We start from the raw sequence: 21,052 nt of genomic DNA, 5'->3' as shown, positions 1-21,052 counted from the left end.
AATTCGTTCAACAGTCGCGAAGTGGTCAGGAATCTCCGTCCTAACTGAAAAAAATAGAATAGAGAAATAGCGGCAATCGCCAGACCTCCCTGCGACGCAAAGTCCCCGAGAAAATCTTTCGGGCGCGATAGAAACGACACAATATATAATGCAATGACATAACTTTTTTAATTTTAATGTTTGAAACTGAATTTTTTTTAACATATTGCTGATAGTTTTCCGATTAAAAGAAAATCAAACATGATATAATTTCGATTACATTTATTTATTTAATATTTATTCTGTAATTCCTTTTATTACATTATCACTGTGACTATATAAGAAAAATAGATTGTTATGTATATAAATAATAACTGTGTAGCGTATTTTTAACATACTAAAACACTCTATTCACCACACATGTTATAACGATTATATATAAATTAAAATGCTGCATTGATATTATACATAGTTATGCATATATACTAATTAGATAAGTGAAAATTTATATTCTATATTAAATTGTTTTGTGGCGTATCATCTATGGAATCATCTAGTATCGTGGCCTACGCTGATGGTTTTTCTCCATTTCCTAATAACAAATAATGTAAAAAAAATTAGTTTATAAATTATTCATATTCAAATTGGCTGCAAATTTTTACTATTGTATGAATTCGTACTTATTTAATTTTTCTTGCCTAAGAAAAATAATTTTAATCCCTGCACCATGCAATGTTTGCAACGTGGTGCTTTTTTGCATTGTGAAACGTCATTGTCTCTAATTCCGTACGTAATTCATTGTTCACAATCCCATGAAAAATCATTTGATTTAAAATTCCAGGATTGATGAAAAAAGTACAGTAAACAGTTCCTTCACACTTTCCGTCAAATGTGTAGGATCATTTCACCGAATCTCCGTCGAATCATGACATAGAATTGTCACCGCTATCCCCTCGGAGTTAGAGTTGAAACGTCGCTGTCCCCTCGAAATTACAGTCGAATCGAGGCCCGGATAGCGTAATTCCACCGATGTTTTCTTTTGAACGACATACATACCTTCGTTGTCGTTACCTTTAATATTTTTTTTAATGCTTTTTTTGTTATAATTATAATTTGTATAATGAAATAAAATAAAATTCCGAGCATCGGGCATTCTAGGGAGAATTTATTGTAGCCTTTTTATAATTCGGCCAAGCGGTCAAAATATTTTCGGGAATGTTGGAGGAATTAGCTTATTAAACGATGGCTAGAACATTATTTTCAAAAATTACAATTTGCTGGTATGATAAAAGTATTAAAAAATTATGTTTCTACAACTTTTTTATGTAAGCCTATAACGAAAATGTAAGAAATGCATTTTGTAGATCTCGGTAACTTAGATGCTTGCCGAAAATGTAAAATGTAAAAATAATAATATAATAATATATAAATGCAAAAATTACCTGTTTTTAATTGAAGATCGTGTTATTGGTTGAAAACGGCTTTGGACGTTTAATATAAGTTTAACAGGTGCCATCAACAGATTATTCAGAAACCGAATATTTGAAATTAAATAATATGTGCTTCTTATGTTATAATTATCCGATTTTTGCGATTCAAGTTTTCATTTTTATCATTCAATAAGCTGCTTCATAATATTGCACGTATACGTGATATTTGTTCCAAATTCATAAACTTCCAATTTTTAATTTGCGAACAAGTTGAAAACGGTGATCGTGTCATAAAAAGCATTATAAAAACTGAGCGCGCAAGCACATTTTCGAGCAGCTTGTGGGATTACTAATGGTCACGTGAATTGCAACAGATTCCCTGGGAAGCCTACCTGGACACCGTTACTATGATTCTTTCCAAAACATCGTAACACATTTGTACATCGCATTTTCGACCGTTTTCGACTTATCAGACTTGCTCGAACGAATGAAATTTTAATCATCAACAAAACAGTGCAAGTGTAGTAATTTGAAAAAGGATAATGAAAAACATATTGAGTTCGTGAGAGACCATTTAAACATAAATAGCTATAATTTCAATTCTAATAATGTAATAATATAATAATATAATAATTTTTAAGATCCTCTATCATGATGTGGAAGCAAAAACAGACCGATCAATTTTTAAAAAATGGAGGTGACCTTCAAATGTACGAAGTACCTCCATCTGCAAAAAGACTATGATGGTCCCCTTCGTATTGTGCAATTTTATTTCAGCAAATATTTCTGTAAAGCTTATAGTTTCGAAGATATCTGAGATACTAATAACACTGTCCGACACGATTTTTGATTTCCTATAGCCATTATGAAATTCTTGTAGAGCTTCACTCCCTGAACAAGAATCCGAAAACCGAATTGCTCCATCACCCTCAGCTTTTTAAATAAACGAACTTTTGTAAAAATCCAAAATTTTCGACAAAAATGTTAAAAGATAGAGGAGAGTTTCCCGAATATAGTGGCATGCAATTTATTAATTGTTTTTGGTCCTAAATATCAATAAATTAATGTCAAAGTTTAAAAAAGTGTCGACGTGCGCAGTTTCTCCGCAATATTTTTGTATTTTTACGAAAAGTTCTTTGTTCAGCACGAAAACTCTACTCAGGATCGGATTCTGTAAACATATCTGAAGAAGAAACAGCCCGATAGAAGTGTCAGAACGATGTACATTTTGAGTAGGTCGAGAAAATGTTCGTCGGCAACATGTACACGATGTTTTGCCGCCATGTGCTTCGCTGCTTGCTTCTCTCTGTCCGACAGGGCCGAAGCTATGGGTAATCAACACCGATGGAGGGATCCAATGGGGCACTCACTTAACGTATTTTTATGGATAATAATTACCAAACTGTGAATCATAAATTAAAAATGGAGAAATAATAAAAGAAAAATAATGAACAAAAAATATTCATTTTATTCTGAATTTGTTCGAATTACAAGTATATCATGTATACAGTTATCATTTAAATTATAACGTTAATACGACCATGAATAAATAATCATTTTAAAACAATAAACTTCTTGAAACATATCGTTAAATATATATTTAAATATACAGGGTGTTCCACAATTATTTTAACAGCCGAAAATGAAGGGTAGCTGAGGTCATTTGAAGTAACTTTTTCCTTTGCGAAAATGCAATCTGCGGCTTTGTTTACGAGTTATTAACGGAAAACACTGACCAATGAGAGGTGACGGCGCGAAGTTCGAGATCCCGCAGCACGAGGCTTTCACAGATGGTCGGGACGGAGCAAGAAAAATCAATTGGATAATTTTTAATTTCGCATATGAATACTTTTCTACATCACTGTTCATACTGCATAATTAAGTGCTCTAATATGCTTACGATAGGTTCTATAAAAAAATTCCACTTTTAATCATTTGACGAGTATTATCATTTACGACGTTTAATCATTTGATCAGTATTCCATCCTTTGTTTTAGAAGTGACGAAGAACAAAATTTATATTTTATTAAATAAGTATCGCGGATAAAGTCTAATAAAAGATATTATTTTGTACGAAAGCTTCACTTATCTAGCTTGTAGAATAAAAAATGTGTGAAGAAAACTTCGTTTTTGTTTGAGAAAAGTATGTTAACCTCTCGATAACCTTGAAAATCTAACATTTTAATTATATGTAACATTTTCGAGATATTTCGATTTGAAGTTTTCGAGCACCCTGGCTGCACCGAATGTGTTCGCAAGTAGAACTGGCAGTTTATGAACAAACGTGTCAGCCGATTTCTGTTCAGTACAGCGCGCACTCGACGAATTTTCAAATACGGTTATTGTTTTACATTTTCAATTTATCTCTTTTTACGTAGATTCGTTCACTGTACAACAAAACCAGTGTATATTGGCTCTAAACACGCCTTATACAGGGTGAGTGAAAAATCGTGGTGCAACCGGCCTGGGGAGAATTTCCATTCTTCATTTCATGGAGAAATAAGACAAAAAAGTAGAGTAATATTCCTTTTATTTCATACTGCGTTTTCGAGAAAAATAAATTTAAAGATTCGCCAGGTTCGTATGGCTTGTAGTATGACGAGAAGTAGAATTGGTGTATGATGGCCAGACGCGCCACTTGATTCCTATTCAATAGTATTATTTTTTCAAGCTATTTTTCCTCGAAAACGGAGCCTTGAATGAAAAAATGTTATCTTTTTTTTTCGACTCATTTCTGCATTTAGAAGCATCCCCTGGTCGGACATACCACGATTTTTCACCCACTCTGTATAAAATGCTTCTGAAATCATAGTAGAAGTAACATTTTATTTACAATAAAGAATATTAACTATAACACAATTCGATACAATAACAATTCAGATCTTTCAGAAGTAGGATGTTGATTGTTCGACGGTCCGATCTCGACTCTTCGATTGTCCGTTGGTAACACACCTCCGCGGCAACCCCTCTTCTATTATTCTTTAAAGAGTTGTTCACAACAGGGCAGTTTCACATTACAGCGACTTGATTTGAACAAGTCGCCGTAGCACTATAATATATTATGATATTTTTATATATTGTTATAAATTAGTATTATGTATGTTATTATGTATTATTACATATGTATTGTATATATAAAATATATTTTTGAGAAACACGCTGGCAAAAGTGCATACAAGCAAGTGCTAATAATCCTAATAAATGGACCAATTTAGGAATTAATGGTTTGATAAATTCAGGAGTTGATGATTTGGTAGATCGAGAAAATGAAGAATTGATAGTTTCATACACAGATGAATTATTAAAATGATGAATTGACAAATTAACGAATCGAAGAACCGACAAGTTGATGAATTGACGAATTGACAAAATCGTAGACAAATTGATGAATCGTTAAAACAAATTGACACCTATATTAAAAAATTGGCAAATTGTTCAAAAAATTAATAAAGTCGCAAACAAAAATGTACAACTGCCCAAAATATTGACGGAATGACGATTTGATTTAAAAATTAACAAGTCGTCCGAGAAATTTAAAAATTAATGAAAAGATTAACCAATTTGCCTAGAGAATGGTTGAATTTGGAAATCGATTCGAAACTTGTCTGAATGACGAACAGTTTAACGACATAACGGTCTAACGATCTAACTCTCTAACGGTCTGAGAGCATAATAGTAAAACATTCTAACAGTCTAATAATCTAACCTTCCAGCCGTACGATGGTCTGGAAAGCGGTAATTTAGAGGAAAACTCAACTTTGAGATTTTCATATATGTATAAAATCTTTTTCTCTAAAAAAATAAGGACTTTATAAGATCTCGAAATTCAAAATTCCGCAACGAATTCAATGACCTAGTATGCTATAAACATAAACTTTGAAACAACCCTAAAGTAATTTAGGCCACAAAAAGGGAACACCTAGACTACACAGCAACGCTCGAATGATCTGACGGTCTAACGGTTTGACAGCCTAACAGTTCAGTAGCCTAACAGTCTAATAACCTAACAATCTAGCAGTCTAAAAGTTCAATAGCCTAACAATCTAATAGTCAAACAGTCCAACAGCCTAACAATCTAACAGTCTAATAGTCCAACAGCCTAACAGCCCAACAGCCTAACAGCCCAACAGCCTAATAATCCAACGGCCTAAGAATCCAACAGTCTAATAGCCTAACAGTCAAAAATTTAATATCGCATCATGTTGGCGTAATCCCAGATTTAGAGCCATCTAAAAGGAAAAATGGCAACTGTCTGACAAAATTTATTGATACCGCGGTTAACAATGTACGGGCGTTGCAAAAAATCCTAGAGCCTTCGGATTTGTGTGAGGCTCTCATTAATGGGATTCATTCAAGGAAATTGGACAGCCTCTCCCTGGATGATTGGGAGAAGCGTGTCATGGATTCGCCCACTATGCCAACGTTTCGCGATTTATCGAAATTCTTGGAGCAACGGGCTCAATATCTGACGCGAAAAAATCCTGATGGGCCGTCCGAAGGCCATTCACCACTAGAGGTTCAGAAACCTACCAAACCGCGTGAAAGAGCCAACAAATCATATGTCGCGTCTTCGCACATTGTAAATAAAAAAAATAATAAATGCGTATTATGCGGTGATGAGCACACGCTCCAATATTGCTCTAAATTCTTGGCCATGTCTTTCTCTGAAAGGCATGACGCGGTGAAGCGCGCGCGAATATGCTTCAATTGTTTCAATACAGGGCATAGTGTTAAGGCGTGCAACAGTTCCAAGTGCCGAAAATGCGGCAAAATGCATCACACCTTGTTGCATAAGGAGATTACACCTCCCCCCCCCCCCCGCTTAGTTGTTGAACAGGACTCTAATGATCTTGAAACTCTTCCGCCATCCACCACTCACATCTCGCAATCTTGTATGGCAAAGGTTGATCTCGAATGTGCGATCCTTTCGACCGCGCTTGTAGTAATTGTTGACCAGAGGAGGGTACGTCACAAATGTCGCGCCTTATTAGATGCAGGCTCGCAAGCCAACTTCATAAGCAGAGAATGTTGCGAGCGCACTGGTTTGTCTCTTCAGGCCGTCGAGACCATGGTCGGTGGGCTGGGACGCGTCAAAAACCCGGTCCACTCGTCTACCCAGGTAGAGGTTCTTTTCAGTTCAGGAAATTTCAAGCGTAAGCTTTCGTGCTTGGTATTAGAAACCATTACGGAGGAGATGCCGAACGTTCCTCTGAACAAAATAAAATTGACAATACCCAAGGGAGTGGTACCAGCCGATCCAGGGTTTCAAACCTCCGGTAGAATCGACCTATTGATTGGGGCAGGTCCATTCTGGGACCTATTATGCATCGGGCAAATTAAGGTCGGATTAGGCAATTTGATGTGGCAAAAGACAAGGCTCGGATGGGTCCTAGACGGCAGACTCCAGTGGCCAAAATCGCAGGCCAACACTAAATCCTTTCACGCTTGTCACGCCATAGCAAACATGGAATTGGAGAATTCCATATCACGGTTTTGGGAAATGGAAGAAATTAACACTCTCGAGACCAAGCCTAGTGACCACGAACCTTGTGAACTGCACTTCAAAGAAAATACGAAGCGCGATGGAAGAGGACGGTTTATTGTTGCCATACCGTTTAATGAACAAGTTCGTCAGTTAGGAGAGTCCCGCACGCAAGCGGAGCGTCGTTTAGTTAATCTAGAAAGGAAGTTGAGGAAAAACCCGGATCTTCGCGCAAGGTACAACGAGTTTCTTCGCGAATATGTCGATTTAGGACACATGACAAAATTGGAAGCGAAATGCCTAGGAGGGGTCGGTGATAATTTCTACCTGCCTCATCATGTGGTGACAAAGGAGAGCAGTACGACCACCAAGTTTCGTGTTGTTTTTGATGGTTCTGCGAAGACCTCCTCGGGTATCTCCTTAAACGATACTCAACTCGTAGGCCCGCTTGTTCAAGATGAATTGTTCAATATTTTGATTAGATTCCGTAAGCACTCGATCGTTCTCTCGGCAGGCGTGGTGAAAATGTATAGGCAGGTCTTAGTCAGGGAAGAAGACCGCAAATTTCAAAGAATCCTTTGGCGTTTCGGTGAGGACGAAACAATCATCGATTACTCCCCTAACACCGTGACTTATGGTACCGCTTCTGCTTCGTACTTGGCGACACGTGTTTTGCACCAGATAGGCAAGGAATGCGCGCAATTATGTCCTCTTGCTAGTGCCGCAATATTAAACGATTTCTACGTAGGCGATTTGTTGACCGGCTGCGATACCCTCGAGGAAGCATTAGAATTGCGGGATTCATTGGTGGCAATTTTAGCACAAGTTGGCTTTCCTTTGAGAAAATGGGCGAGTAACGATCCTAGAGTACTCGCGAGTGACGCAGATAAAACGCGAAATTTAGAATTCAAGTCATCGGATAGAGAGGTTAAAACGTTAGGTTTAGCATGGTCAGTGTCCTCTGACGAATTGGGCTACAATGTTGACCATCGAACATTTCCCAGGATAACCAAGCGTTATGTTTTAGCCGAGATCGCTCAAATATTCGATCCTTTGGGACTCATCGGTCCAATAATAGAGCAAAATTATTCATGCAAACGCTCTGGAAAATGAAGTTAGGCTGGGATGTGAGTTTACCGCAAGATCTGCACTCCCTCTGGTCGCAATTTCGTAGCGAGATCGCCGAGATCGCCTCATTGCGCGTTCCACGGCGCGCATTGTCGTCCTGCCGGTATGTAGAGCTGCATGGCTTCTCGGACGCGTCAGAAAGGGCTTACGGGGCGGCCATCTACCTGCGCTCGAAGACGTCAGGTGAAAGTTGGGCCTCACAATTGTTGTGTGCCAAGTCTCGGGTCGCACCTTTGAAAACAATCAGCTTACCCCGATTGGAACTGTGCGGTGCAGTTTTGTTAGCTCGGCTCATGAAAAAGGTTCGGGAATCATTACGCATGGGACCGATTCGCGAGTACTGTTGGACCGATAGCCAGGTTGTTCTAGCATGGATCCAGGAAAGTCCATACAGATGGAAGACCTTCGTGGCAAATAGAACATCGGAGATACAATCACTAACCGCGCATTGCACTTGGTCGCTCGTTGTATCAGTCGATAATCCCGCGGATCTTTTATCACGTGGAACGAGCCCTTCGATACTCCGAGCCAGCAAGTTGTGGTGGCATGGGCCCTCGTGGATACTATTGGACGAACGGGAATGGCCTTTGAGCAAATTACTTGCGATTGAGATCCCGAAAAAACGACCGGCTCAAATAATAAAGTTGGCGGCGTCGATAGATCGCGATTCTTCAAATTTAGTTTCGCGCTACACATGCTACGACAAACTGCTTCGAGTCGTAGCATACATACTTAGATTCGTAGTTAATGCCAGAAGCAAACTCAACGCGAGCTCAGAAAATGTTCCTTGCCCTCCCGTCTCGGTTATCGAAATACATTCCGCCGAACGGACAATCATTAGAGTAACACAAAGGGATCACTTCGAGAAGAAGTTCTGTCAATTAAGCAAAGGGGGGCCCCTTGGAACGGAACAGTACACTACGATCGTTGCACCCGTTTCTGGATGAACACGGTTTAGTTAGGGTGGGCGGGCGTCTCCAGAACGCTCCAGTGACTTTTTCGCAAAGGCATCCATTATTGATCCCATACCGCAGTCATCTAGCCACGCTATTAATTCGTCGCGAACATGTGCGTTTGTTGCATGCAGGGTGTCAACAGACGCTCTCATCTCTCCACCTGAGATATTGGATACCCTCTGGTAGACGCGCCGTTAGAAAGGTAATTAAAAATTGCCTCAAATGCTTCAGAGCCAATCCGGTTTCCGTGCAGCCCGCAATGGGAAGTTTACCCGCGGACCGCGTAACTCCTGCTCGCGCCTTTGCTAACTGCGGCGTGGAATACGCCGGTCCTTTCCTCTTAACTGATCGAGGACGTGCCTGCGTTTGTAGAAAGGGCTACATTTGTTTATTTATTTGCATGGTAACGAAGGCCGTGCACATCGAGCTTGCCGTAGACTTGTCCACGGATTCGTTCCTCAACTCTCTTAGAAGGTTCATTGCCCGCCGCGGCAAATGTCAGTCAATTTACTCCGACAATGGGACGAACTTTATCGGCGCGCGAAATGAGTTGAGGGAATTAGGCATCTTGCTATCGTCGCACGATCATAAGGATCGGCTTGGCGAATTTCTAGCTCGGGAGCGGATAGAATGGCATCTCATACCGCCACGTGAGCCACATTTTGGTGGACTGTGGGAACGAGGTGTCCGCTCGGTAAAGGCTCACCTAAAAAGGGTTGTAGGTGACCAGAAGCTAACATATGAAGAAATGTACACGGTTTTAGCGCAGATTGAAGCATGCCTCAATTCCCGTCCGCTCCATCCTCTCTCCACAGATCCCTCCGATCTGAATCCATTGACCCCCGGTCACTTCCTTGTGGGTCAAGCTTTGACGGCCTTTCCGGAGGCCGACCTCACTAATGTTCGTCAGAACCGATTAAGCCGATTCCAGCTGATACAGCAGATGGTCCAGCATTTTTGGAAACGTTGGCAACGGGAATATCTGCACGGTCTGCAGCAGCGTCCGAAATGGAAGGTTGGATCTCCCGATGTTCCAAAGGTTGGAGCCATGGTGCTGGTAAAGGAGGACAACCTCCCTCCGATGAATTGGGCTTTGGGACGCATTTTGGAGTTACACCCGGGCAAGGATGGAATCACCAGAGTGGTTATTCTTCGCACGGTCAACGGAATCTACAAGAGACCCGTCACCAAAATCTGCCTCCTGCCCAACGCTCACGGACATTCGAACCCAGAAACCTTTTGACGGTTTTAGTGTTCATTTTGGCTTGTCTAATGTATATATTGGTGTTTTTGAACTGTAGCGTTTGTATATATTGATTTACGACACCTTGGCTATAAGTGATTTAGACCTAATGTACATGATCGCGCTCTTTTTAGTTTAGTTGTACATCGTCATTTAGTTGTAGTACCACTCTTAGCTCCCTTGTTTCTGCATCCAATATTTACTCATAGTTTAGGAGCCCTAGTAAACAAATGCATTGTATCATATTTCTTGTGCGGTTGAACTCGATTAGTTCAAGGTGGGCGGTATGTTAGGTATTCCTCATCTGGGCTTCACGGCGGGGGCCAGGCACATAGGTCCTTAATGGCTAGGGTGTGGGCCTGTCACCCCAGTGGCGGAAACGTTAGTTTTCGACCATGGTAAAACTCATGGGCCCCGTCGACCGTTTTATGGTGGATGGTATCCGTAAAGGACTTATCCTTGATTTACGACCAGGCCGTTAGCGGGGTTGGGACTTGGACCACTCGGCGTAATTGCTTCCAGATGGGGTAGATTCCCAAATTTTCCCTTGAGGAGGAAACTCATCTGGAGGCGTTCGCAGTACCCTTTCCAAAGGTCCCAACCATCTTCATTTTAACCAATTAGCGCTCGGTTTTGAGCCTGCCGTGATTGGGCAGTTTTTCCTCGCCGCCCACCCTTAAGTAAAGGTAGGGATAACCGAGGTGACCTAGTGGATGTCACACGGTTATTCGACCGTCCTGATCCGTCCTGAGCCGTCAGTGGATACAGAGGTCTCCCGGGAAGCTAATTGTTGAAGCACCCGGTTAGCAAAAATAGAGTTTTAGTCGGCACACTAACGTGCAAATTTCTCAAGGCTCGAACGATCGCAAGATCGACCGCGAGCAATAACATAGGATTTTTAGACATTTTTAAAGAATGTTGTTCCAGTACATTCTAACTTCCTCTCTACTTTCGATTTGATTACCGTAATTATTAGGAATTTTTGGGTTTGCTATCCGACACAGGATGCTGACATATTCGAAATATATTTCGTTGTATTTAGTTCACAATGTTCACTTATAATATTGTTGAATGTGTAAATATTTATGTTTTCCTGTTTCTATGATAAGTATCATCCTCATAGTTGCTAATTTTTATAACTTGACCTGATTTCGATTAGATTTCCAGCAAGCATATAACTTATGCTCTGCATAGCAAAAATCTATTCTCTCAAAAAGCTCTCCAGAAGCTTTTTTTTAATCTTCGTTACAGGCTCAGATAAAGAAGTGAAAAAACGAGAGTTATTTATTTTATTTTGCCATTCTGAGCAATAGCAAAGCAATAGCAATATAACCATTCCAGTAACGATCTCGTAGACTGGTCCCTCTCTATCAGTAGTTGTTTATTATGCTTTCCAAAAAGTTATTGCGTTTTGAAAAGTGTCCGACTATACAATGGGGGTCCAATAAAGCAAGGTCACCAGAAGTCGAGCCACCATCCCGCCTTCATACATTCCTTCCTTTTTTTGGGATCTTCGTCAAGTACAAATGCTTTCCCGGTTGTATGGACGGATGTTCGGAGTAAGTGGTTGGTATTGTTTGATGTACAGATGGGGTCGAAAGGAGATTTTAGGATTATTTTCGTAAAGAAAGCAGATTTCCTACGTGTGTCCCTAGGAAAGAAATTAGAAGGCCGAGGATCTGGACTTCGTTGCTTTTACGACTGGTCTAATCTAATCTAATCTATTAAAACGAATAAATAAATATACCCCAGCTGTAACTAATGTTGATGAATGAACTAAAGATGAAATAGGAGTAGGTGCAGTTATTACTGCAGAGTAGGTATAATAGTTGCGTTCTGCAATCAAGGGCGAGGGGAAGGCTGAAACCGGGGGGGGGGGGGGGGGTAAAGGTAAGGAAGCGTCATCGTGAGCGGCACGCGTCGTGTGAAGGGGGGGAAGTCACCGATAAGGAGTTTTGCGGTTTTGCATCCGGAGAGGTTCTCGGATGCTTTACCCGGAAGTTGCTTATCTTGCAAAACGATAACGGGGATTTTGGTCTCGTTTATTAGATTTATTAAAGTAACGTTTTTTTATCTCGGTATAATATTGTAGAGAGCGAGGGAGAGAGAGGGGATTCAGCGGTTGTTCTCTCTCTTGCAAAAACGATGTTTCTCGCGCGCGTTGAGTAAGTGTTTTTGAAGAGAGGCGGTATAATATTGTAGAGAGTTAGAGAGAGAGAGAGAGAGAGAGAGGAGGGATGCAGCGGTTGTTCTCTCTCTTGCAAACGATGCGGACAGAGAGAGATGTATTTTTTCCACCTTGCAACGGTTTGTTGCCACATCCTTTCCATGATTAGTGATTTTGGAAGTCTCCTTATCCCCGGTTTTTTCTTTGCAGTAACGATGTGGACAGAGAGAGAGAGATATTTCTTTCTCTCTCTCTTTTACTGTTTTTTGCATATTTGCTTTTCCCTCTGCAGCGAACATTTTATTTGCTACTGAGTTGGGAATTGATATGGAAGTTGAACGTGCCATTGTTGCAATCGTTCGCAACGTCTAAGAAGTTTGTGGTTTTGTATCCGGAGAAACTCGCGGATGCTTTACTCGGAGAATTTTGGTCTCATTAAGATTTATCAAAGTAAGGTTTTTTATCTCAGTATAATGTTGTTGAGAGCGAGAGAGAGGGATGCGTTGTAGCAGTTTTTCTCTTGCACCACATTCTCTTTTTGCAGCAGTTTCTCTATCTTGCAACGATATGGATGGAGAGAGATGTATTTTTGTACTTTATCGTTTTGGAGAGAGAGTGAGATGGATTATAACGATGTGAGAGAAGTGCATGTGTGCATGTTAATAAATAGACGAAGCATAATGCGGAGCAAATATCAAATCGTTGTTGTAAAAGACAAAGTGACAGTGAAAAACAGTGTGCTAGTGAAAACTTAATAATTATATTAAAAAATCAATCATGTCGCGAATAGACTTTATTATCGATATGGACGGATTTAACGTAAATAAGCAGTTTCTTTGTAAAGAACTAGCCATCGTAAATGTGCGCACAGGCTTCGCGTCTCTATATGAATTCGAGCTAGGCGTCCAATACAGCGATTTAAGTGAAGCTGATAGAAAGTCTGCATGGTACGTCACGAATTTCATTCATGGGATTCCTTTCAAAAATTTTTCGGGGCAAAAGAATTATAATCAGGTAGATATTTCGACATTAATTAAACTTTTTATTCGCGGATACAGGGATCCCATAATCGCTTATAAGGGGGGTCCCGTAGAACGGGATTTATTGCGCGAAATTGGCGTTCAGTATGTTAATTTAGAAACATTCGGTTGCCCCAAATTCGAAATATTAATCGCGGACCCGAAATATGGATCAATAGACCCGCCATGCAGGCTTCATTGTTGGACGCCTAGTTCAACATCGAAGCGGAGGGTACAGTATCACTGTGCCCTCACCGAGGTGCGCGTCTTTCGCAAGTGGTACCTCGAAGATAATTTTTTTTTTACAATTATTTTTTCATTTCTATGGTGTCTTCTTTGTAGAAAGAGAGAAAACGACGTAAGCCTGTGCGCATGTCGGATCATCATTTTTTTGGTGGCAACGTGCCGATCGATGCTGATACGGTGGATGAGAAGAGGTATGTATAATAATTGTTATTTAAAAATTAAAATTTATTTTTAATAATGATTATTTTTTTAATTAACAGCGTCTTCCTGAAGAGGAGGAGGAGGAGGCTTGCGATTGCCATCAACAGCTCAGTATCACTGTGCCCTCAGCGATGAGCGCGTCTTTTGGAAGTAGTTCATGGAAAGTAACGTATTTTTTCCTTTTTTAGTTACTATGATCTTTTCATTTCCATGGTACCTTTTTTGCAGAAAGAGATAATGATGGATTATCGACGCGAGGAGGATAGGCTTCGAAGTTTTAAATTTTGGCCAATTGAATATATTCAGCCGGAGGAGCTTGCGACATCGAATTGCATCGGTGGCAGCATAACGACAAGGCCATGTCGGAGCATCATTTCTGGTCGAGAAATTGCCCATATGTACTGGGGGAAAATTGTGGCAATGTGCCGATCGGTGCTCATCCTACAATCATTTCAATATCACCACCACCACCACCATCAAGAAGCGGTGTGGACGAGTGCGGTATCTACGATTATACCATGGATGAGAAGAGGTGTGTATAACAAATGTTATTTTAAAGAAATTAAAATTTATTTTTTAATAATGATTATTTTTTTTAAATTAAGAGCATCATCCTGAAGAGGAGGAGGAGGAGGCTTGCGATTGTCATCAACGGCGCGTCAGCGAAAGAAGAAGAAGAAGAAGAAGAAGATTATATATTGATGTTGATCATATTTCGAAATTTTAATAAAAAAAGGATTTAGGAAAACATACATTAATATACATTTTTTTAAAATACCCACAATCCTATCCAAAATTTCTCTAAAAATTATATTTCTTATTGTAGCTACTCGGTTAGTGGTTTGTTCAGGGGGAAGAGAGAACATTTTTTATGATAGGACATATATATATATATATATATTTTCAAAATCATATTAGTTTACAATATTATTTTTCACATCTATATAATTTTTCTAACAATGCTCGTCAACGGGTTGTATTCCACGATGCAGTCGTGTATAATCAAGCAGTATGCAGCCGTCGAAGGTAGGCCATCCTTTTGGCATTCGAATTCGATTCGCACGAACGGTCCGTACATTAGAAAGTCGATTGTATTCAGTAACACCTCGCCGTTTCCATAATAGGACTCCTGAAATTTCGCGTACATGTCGTAGAGCAACGCGTACTTATCCTTTTCGAAATCGATGTTCAAATCGTCGTAGGGATACATTTCTGAGTTCAAGTAAAGTCGAATATTGGATAAGAAGCAGGAATCGAATTGGGTAGCGTTTTTCTTTAAATCGTTTTTCCTTTCGGTTTGTAACGCGAATATCACGTATCGCGGTTTTTCTATTTGCGGAGCCGTTTTTATCGCCCACGTGTGCTTCGTGGTTGTTTGCAGCATCGGATATTCGTACAGTTCGCACGAACGGAAACTCATGCTGATCGATCTTTCGCTCTCAAGAATACGCAGCATCGACAACTTGTGTATTTCGTCCAAAGCAACGTGCGGCATTCTCCATTGAATTTTATACAAATCCAGGACAGGTTTCGCATTGTCGGACCAGCTTCGTAGCGCGTTAGCGTCGTTGCGCGAGCGAATCAAAATCAATTCGTGCCGAGCATTTATTACAACACGTTTGTAATCTTCGCAGAAGCCTAGCAATGTGTTCATAGGCACGCAAAAGTTGAAATTTCGAAAATTCGTAGACGTTGCGATGAGATTTTCCCTCCGTTGATCATCGTTTCTGTACATCCAGCCCGCGTTGGACAGCGCGTTGTTCTTCGTAATTTTTAGACTGATGTAATTCTTCAAGGTCGTCGTTGTACCGGGATTTCTGGACCGATCGATTTCCACTCCGTTCAGTTCGTAACGTATCTCGTCGAACATAAACGCTACCGTATTGTTGTCTAGAGCTATCGTGTCGTTGGCCAATCCTCCCGGTAGGCTGAGTCTTCCCTTCACGTATAGGAAGCTTTTGCACGGAAGAGTGTACAAGTCTTGATGTTGAATGGGTATTCTTATCTCATCGCTGTTTCCAAACGTAGTGTTGGCGTACGGATTGTAGGTGTGCAGGTCGATCTTAGTTATTCGATTGTCGAAGATCCGTGCTTCGGAGATGTTCAAAATGTCGTACGACATGATGCGGGGGCGCGCGATTACTTATTAACGACAAATCCCAAAGATTGTAGATATTTAACGTTTCGTGCAGTTAATTTCCTCGTCTTCTTCTTCTCCTTATTATTATTATTATTTTGGAACGATACAACGTTTTTGAAGCTTGGCATATTATTGTGAATTAGCATGACGTTTCTTTACCGAGGTTATGAGATGGTTCGACGAACGTGCAACCGTATCGTGATTTCTTCGTTTCGAAAATCAATTAAACGTCCCGACTGGTCCACAATGCGAATCGTTAAATCATCCATTGACCGTGTGACGATCGGAAGGTAAATGACTCGTGCCGGCGTTTCCGATATTTTATACCCTGGCGACACGTTGGGCGCGAATTCGTGTATCGTGTGAACCAGTTTCCCGTTATGTACGAACCGGTGGTTACGTTGCATTCTATTCGAATAATATTCGTATTAATGATATTCACGGCGGTGTCCGATATATGCCATGTGTTTGGCGATAAAACACGATTCATAGAGAATCCTAGAATAGAACCCACGTTATTAGGCTTTGTAAAATTTATCTTATATGCGCTTTTAATTTCGCTTTTCATAGTATTGTTGTTCGCTCGCAAGATCAGCGGGTATTCCGGATCGTTCTTATCTTTGGCTGCAGGATACCGCATGCTTATCTCGCGCCTCAAGTAAGCGTTGATCGCCTCCAGTTCGTACGAACCATCCGGGATGCTTATCTCCTCATCTTTGTCATCGAAATAAAATTTATTGTTTCCAATATTCGAACTGATGTTTGGTATCATGTAATAAGTTTGCAAATCGAGCAGACTCAGTTCGTAGTTGGCATTGCTCAGATCTATAGGCAGGAAGTACTTGGACGATAAGACGCTACTTCTTCCCGATAACGTGAACGTGTAGGACATTCTTGCGGCGGCGGCGGCGGTAGAATGATTAAAAATGCTATGTCAGAGATTCTCGCAAAAATTTTACACACAATTTTCCACATACGCTTTCGTTGTAATTTTGATAATTCTTGCGATTGTATGAGATTACCACGTTCGGTCCGAAGTATCGAATTAATTCGATTGGTGGCTGAAGATTTCCAAAACTATCGAAGTAGCTGATTCGCGACTTGTGCTTTATATATGTGACCCAATGTGTTCCTGGAACATGACTGCTATCCAGATTGACTATTCCTCGTTCATTTATCCATATTTTTTTTGGCAATTCATCGAGCATGAAAACTCCGCGAAAATGTGGTAATTTTCTACAGGCAATTTTCAATTCAAGATCCGTCGTTGAGTTATCTTCTTTTTCCTTTCGTCTTCCTTTTTTTTTCTTCATTCCTTTCCCACGCTTGTACGGTGCAAGATACACTCCACGACCCTCCATGGCACGATTGTGTCGTTCCATTTCTTCCAGTTGTTTCTTCGCAGCTTTCGCCTGGTTTATCGTTTTAGCCACTGCAGCAGCACCGCCTGACAATGCTCCCAAAACTCCCAAAGCAGGAAACAGCAGCGGTAGAAAACCACCTCGTTTGGCAATTGGTAGAATTCTTCGAATATTGTAGCTACTGTCGTTCTTCTTCTTCTTCTTCTTTTTTTTTGACCGCTCGTCGACCCTTCTTCCTTATCAGACCCATACCTAATCTTGTCAGGGTATGTCTTTTACCAGTCTGTAGCGGTATACAGAGCTGTTTATACCAGTCTGTAGCGGTATACAGAGCTGTTTCTTACCAGTCTGTAGCGGTATATGAAGCTGTTATGTCAAAGGTTTTTTGATTGATAATGAACAAAAAAAATGTACGTGCGTTAGTTACATGGAGATGTGCTCTACCATTAGAATATGAGAAGACTGATATCTATGATGCTTGAGTTCTCGTATAAATACCTTATCGTTCGAGAAGAAAATTTAGCATAACAAAAAACAGTCGAGAGAGAGCATGCGTTTCGTACGACAGTCCTTGAATATCTGGGTTCCGACCTGCCGCACGTTCGACGACCATGATGAGATAATTCGGAAGCATGGATCATTGCTCCCGAGTACTATACGATGCGTGATAAGCGGCCCGTCGGGATGTGGTAAAACGAACGTCATGATTAGCCTGTTGGAAAGTCCAAATGGACTGCGATTCGCAAATGTATACGTGTATTCGAAATCGTTACGTCAGCCAAAATATCAATACTTGAACAACTTGTTCTCGCACGTGGGCAAGGACGTAGGTTATTTTGCCTATTCAGACAACGCGGACGTGATTCCCCCGGCGGATGCTCGACCGAATTCGATATTTATCTTCGACGACGTTGCTTGTGACGAACAGGATGTCATGAGAGAATATTTCGCGATGGGCAGACATTCGCACGTCGATTGTTTCTATCTGTCGCAATCGTACGCGAGAATACCCAAACATTTGATTCGCGACAATGTCAATCTATTGATTCTATTCAATCAAGATGTTACGAATCTGCGACACGTTCATCAGGATCATGTGAATACCGATATGTCGTTCGAAAGTTTCAACGCAATTTGTTCAAGGTGTTGGCGAAACAAGTATGAATTCCTTGTAATCGACAAAGACAGCCCTGTGAACCGAGGACGTTACAGACGCGGATTTAACGAATTCGTCGTGCTGTGATCCGGCTCATTTGGACGGTAAGAGATGTCGGTGTCACATCGTGCTCCCACTCGATATGCGCCCGTCAAAGGAAAACCTGCGAGCTACCATCGTTAAGGAAATAGCTAAGACCAGTGACGTCATACGTAAAAAGAGTTTAGACTTGAAAGTTGGGAAAATGGATGTACAGTCCAAGATTGAGACGAATTTACGTCCGATCGTGCACCCGTTGAAACAGCTGGTTCAAAATACAGCTACGGAAGCGAAAGATAATACACCAATCGCGGATCGATCGTTAGATTTGCAAACACAGCAGCAGCCGCTGTTCTCTGTGAAGAAGAAGAAAGTGGAGAGAGAATTTGTTAAGAAAAAAAGGAAACACGATGAAGCGACATTAACTCCAAGGATGCATTTTAAAAAGAAGAAGAATAAAGTATGTTCCCCCATCGGTGTCGGCGATGACGTCGACTATGTTGACGTTGACGTTGACGACGACGTCGACGATGCGGACAGCAATATGGTGCTCGAACCAACACCTTCAATGCATCAGGAGAAGGAGGTAGCTTTCGAATCATCTCCAACGGCTGCAACATCGTTGGAATCATCGGTGCGAAATATTCTGAGAAGTCCTGAAAAGCACCGCGACGAATACGAGCATTTGTTCAGTAATCTTGGACCTTTGGCGAGCGAATACTTGAGAAATTTCTTTAGCGAGCCACCGAAAAGTCAGTACAATGTGTACGGAGTGTATTTTCATAATAACAAACTGATGCTTGGAAACGTTGCGTTCGACGTGGAAAGCAACGATGATATTGTTATTAATAAAATTAGGTACAGAGGAACTTCAGGTCTCTACGAATTGATATTCAAAAGAATACCCAACGAGAACCTGTACACCGAGAACGATAAGGAAATTTATAGAAACATTCTCATCGCCACGCATGCGCACCGACGTGGTAATCAGATAATGGGAAATAAGGGCTACAAGTACAAAACTATTATAGGACCAATGTTCTCGCCGTTACGTGGAAAGGGTATAAATATAATGAATGATGCGTGTAACCAACAATCCGGTCGATTATGTGCATTGGGATGACCCAAATGAGCTGGTAGATCGTTTGAAATTGTTGATGGCATCGAAAAATGCTGGCCATACCAACCACGACAATGAAATAACATCCATAATCGAAGAACTTCGCGAAGCTGGATTGATTATAAATTAAATTGCTCGAATATTTATTACGTTAGTGACGAATGAAATGTCCGTTGGTAAATTTATCAAATGGTTCGGTAAAATGAGTATCCGTTGGAATTGCTGCGAAACCAATCAAACGTTATCCGTAGACGAAAATTGGGAGGACAGATTTAAAAATATTGAGTTCAGACTCGACGACATTTGTCGGCAAATACAACAGATCGAGCAACAGCAAGATCTACTCGAGTTGTTGGTGTTGAAGAAGAAGAAGAAGAAGAAGAAGAAGAAAATAACTGAACCGAGAAACGAAAAAAAATGTCGAAAGTATTGGCAGATATTTCTACTTTTTATTCGATATGTAAAAATTATGTACACGACAATGCCATATGCTCGATCGGCAATTTGTACGATGCGTGAGGCGCTAAGATCGCTCGTGTCGCAAATCCTACGACGAACGATGACGCGGTCACCAAACTGTACGTCGATCGCGTTTCAAAGATAGGCGATGATACTGTAACGTCATCGCTTCACGAGTACATGCAGAATAATGCGATGTGCTTCTCAACGGAATCGTACACGGCTCGAAACAAGAGGATCAAACATTTGGCGGAACCGCTTCAAAGCGATGACGCGGCCACTAGATCGTACGTTGACGATGTATCGAAAAGAGGCGACGACGAGCTTCGTAGAAAAATAACAGCTAACGAAAAAATGACGAAGGGTGTCAGAGACTAGTGCGAAGTGGAAATCCGAACTCATGGATAAAATAACGGCTAACGAAAAGTTGGCGAAGGATGTCAGAGACTAGTGCGAAGTGGAAATCCGAACTCGTGGGTAAAATAACGGCTAACGAAAAGTTGGCGAAGGATGCCAAACAGACTAATGCGAAGTGGAAATCCGAACTCGTGGGTAAAATAACGGCTAACGAAAAGTTGGCGAAGGATGTCAAACAGACTAGCGAGAAATGCAAGTCCGAACTCATGGATAAAATAACGGCTAACGAGAAACTAACGAAAGATATGGAGCAGACTAATGAAAAATGGAGGAATAAAGTGCTGTCTAAAATATATAATTTTCAATACGACAGTGATCAGAAAATTAAATCAATTGATTCAGATAACGATGAAATTAATGTGAAAATTGATAATGTATTTTCGGTATTGGAGCAAAAGGTTGAAGCGTTAAAACAGAATAAGAAAGATGAAACGGACAGCTCTATCGGTGACCAACTAAAAATCTTTGAGGAAAGTATTCGTGGTAAAATGAAGAAATTAGTTGTCGAG

General features: G+C 40.7%; 2 protein-coding genes and 1 long non-coding RNA gene across 3 annotated transcripts; 2 read left to right on the top strand and 1 right to left on the bottom strand.

The window, feature by feature from the left end:
* Nucleotides 1-246: 246 nt before the first annotated feature.
* Nucleotides 247-2,017, bottom strand: LOC143259528 (uncharacterized). Its single transcript, XR_013033506.1, has 2 exons — nt 660-2,017; nt 247-571 (listed from the first exon to the last, which is right to left on the bottom strand). It is a non-coding gene; the product is annotated as an uncharacterized LOC143259528 (long non-coding RNA).
* Nucleotides 2,018-6,303: 4,286 nt separating this feature from the next.
* On the top strand, nt 6,304-8,004 carry LOC117225168 (uncharacterized). The gene has a single exon (XM_076521687.1). The coding sequence runs from the start codon at nt 6,304-6,306 to the stop codon at nt 8,002-8,004; it is 1,701 nt and encodes a 566-aa protein (XP_076377802.1).
* Nucleotides 8,005-9,234: 1,230 nt separating this feature from the next.
* LOC117217400 (uncharacterized) lies at nt 9,235-10,218 on the top strand. Its single transcript, XM_033464970.2, has one exon. The coding sequence runs from the start codon at nt 9,235-9,237 to the stop codon at nt 10,216-10,218; it is 984 nt and encodes a 327-aa protein (XP_033320861.2).
* The last annotated feature ends 10,834 nt before the right edge of the window (nt 10,219-21,052 follow it).

Source organism: Megalopta genalis, chromosome 5, assembly GCF_051020955.1.
Source record: "Megalopta genalis isolate 19385.01 chromosome 5, iyMegGena1_principal, whole genome shotgun sequence".
In the NCBI taxonomy this organism is placed as follows: domain Eukaryota; kingdom Metazoa; phylum Arthropoda; class Insecta; order Hymenoptera; family Halictidae; genus Megalopta; species Megalopta genalis.
Note: the sequence above shows the minus strand (reverse complement) of the source record. Positions and strands in the feature narration are given on the sequence as shown.

Bases quoted from the DNA above. Each gene is read 5' to 3' on its own strand.
- LOC117225168 (XM_076521687.1), top strand. From the start codon at position 6,304: ATGGCAAAGGTTGATCTCGAATGTGCGATCCTTTCGACCGCGCTTGTA.
- LOC117217400 (XM_033464970.2), top strand. From the start codon at position 9,235: ATGGGAAGTTTACCCGCGGACCGCGTAACTCCTGCTCGCGCCTTTGCT.